Here is a 1,563-nt window from a genome sequence, read left to right as displayed (position 1 = left end):
TGCCTCCTGAGTGCTGGGATTAAAGGCATAGGCCACCATGCCCAGCACTAAAATATCTTACTAAGTGGAGAGTACAGAGGGGATAGTTCCATTTGGGGCAGCTAAGGGGTGAGCCGACCAAAGTTAAAGGCAGGAGAGGTCTTCAAAGCAGACAGCAGCAAGCGCACGCTTCTTTTCAGTCATAGACAGTTTTACATTGGATCCTGAATCTCCTATGTTTCTGTGTGATGATAACATTCCAACACCCTATCCTCCAGGAAAATGGCTGTCCTGGAGGAGTGCTCCTGGAGGAGAGCTCTTTTGACCCAGTGGCTTCTTGAGCTCTGTCAGGCACGCTTTAAACCTGGGTCCTCCCTCAGCCCCATGATCCCAGTCCCACGTGCACCAGGGGTTGCTGGGGTCTCGGAAGTCACTTCGTACCGATATGTATTGGGTGAATTTCAAGCTCGTCGAAGTAGTTGAAGACCGTCTCATCATCTGTATTGATGTCCCGGTAGTGGCTCAGAGACCGGAGGAATCGGTCCTGGCTGTAGTGAGTTCCTGCCACGACACTCTCCGGGAGATTCATCACCCGCTCCTTCAGGAACTCGTCAGATGCGTCCAGACCGCACACAAACTCTGGGGAGAGGAGAGAGAACTCTGGGGTCAGCAAGCAGGGTTGGGATGGATGACCACAGCTAAGCAACACGTCTGGCCCACAGCCTCGACCTCACATGGCGGCCTTGTCACCTTTCCTGGGGGAGAAATGCATGCAGACCCCACGGCTCCAGAGAACTGACGTCCAACTGGCAGTTCATGACCTCTGTTTTCTCTTCTCTCCCTCCCTCTCCCCCTCCTCTCTTTCTTCCTATAAGATGATGTTGTTAAATAGAAAACCTCTAGAAACCCTGTGACAGTCACAGCTCTAGTCTGTCACCCATGGATGCTGAGGGAATGACTCCCCCACAGGACAGGAGAGGCTCAATAAGGTTGTTTTTCTGGATTTTTGTTTGTTTTTCCTTTTTTATTGTTTTCAAGATTTGTTTTTTGTTTTTGTTTGTTTTTGTTTTTATTTCTAGTTATGTATGTGCCAGTGTGTATGTATACCAAACTCAGACCCTCTGAAAAAGCAGCCAGAACCCTGTATTAGTTACTTTCTGTCGCTGGGATAGAACACCGTGACCAAGGCAACTTATGGGAGGAAGGCTTCTTTGGGCTTATGGTTCCTGAGGGATGGGAATCCAACACTGCCATGAAAAGTGCCAGGCATGGCAGCTGGCACAGCAAGCTCAGAGCTCACCTCATGAACTGCAAGCACAGAGAGACAGGACAGACAGACAGACAGACACACACACACACACACACAGACAGACAGAGAGAGAGAGAGAGAGAGAGAGAGAGAGAGAGAGAGAGAGAGAAGAGCTGGGAATGACATGAATCTTAACTCTTTTTAAAAAATATTTATTTAAGCCGGGCGGTGGTGGTGCATGCCTTTAATCCCAGCACTCGGGAGGCAGAGGCAGGCGGATTTCTGAGTTCGAGGCCAGCCTGGTCTACAGAGTGAGCTCCAGGACAGCCAGGGCT

At 50.0% G+C, this 1,563-nt stretch overlaps 1 protein-coding gene across 2 annotated transcripts in view; it reads right to left on the bottom strand.

Annotated features, from left to right (window-relative positions):
- Ak7 (adenylate kinase 7) overlaps positions 1-1,563 on the bottom strand; it is a 77,033-nt gene that overhangs the window by 16,255 nt on the left and 59,215 nt on the right. For both annotated transcript variants that reach the window (XM_021179123.1, XM_021179124.1), the window contains one exon: positions 421-618. In XM_021179123.1, coding sequence (XP_021034782.1) covers positions 421-618 — 198 coding nt within the window. The remainder of the gene's footprint in view (positions 1-420; positions 619-1,563) is intronic.

Source organism: Mus caroli, chromosome 12, assembly GCF_900094665.2.
Source record: "Mus caroli chromosome 12, CAROLI_EIJ_v1.1, whole genome shotgun sequence".
Taxonomy (NCBI): Eukaryota; Metazoa; Chordata; class Mammalia; order Rodentia; family Muridae; genus Mus; species Mus caroli.
This window is presented reverse-complemented; position numbering and strand designations above follow the sequence as displayed.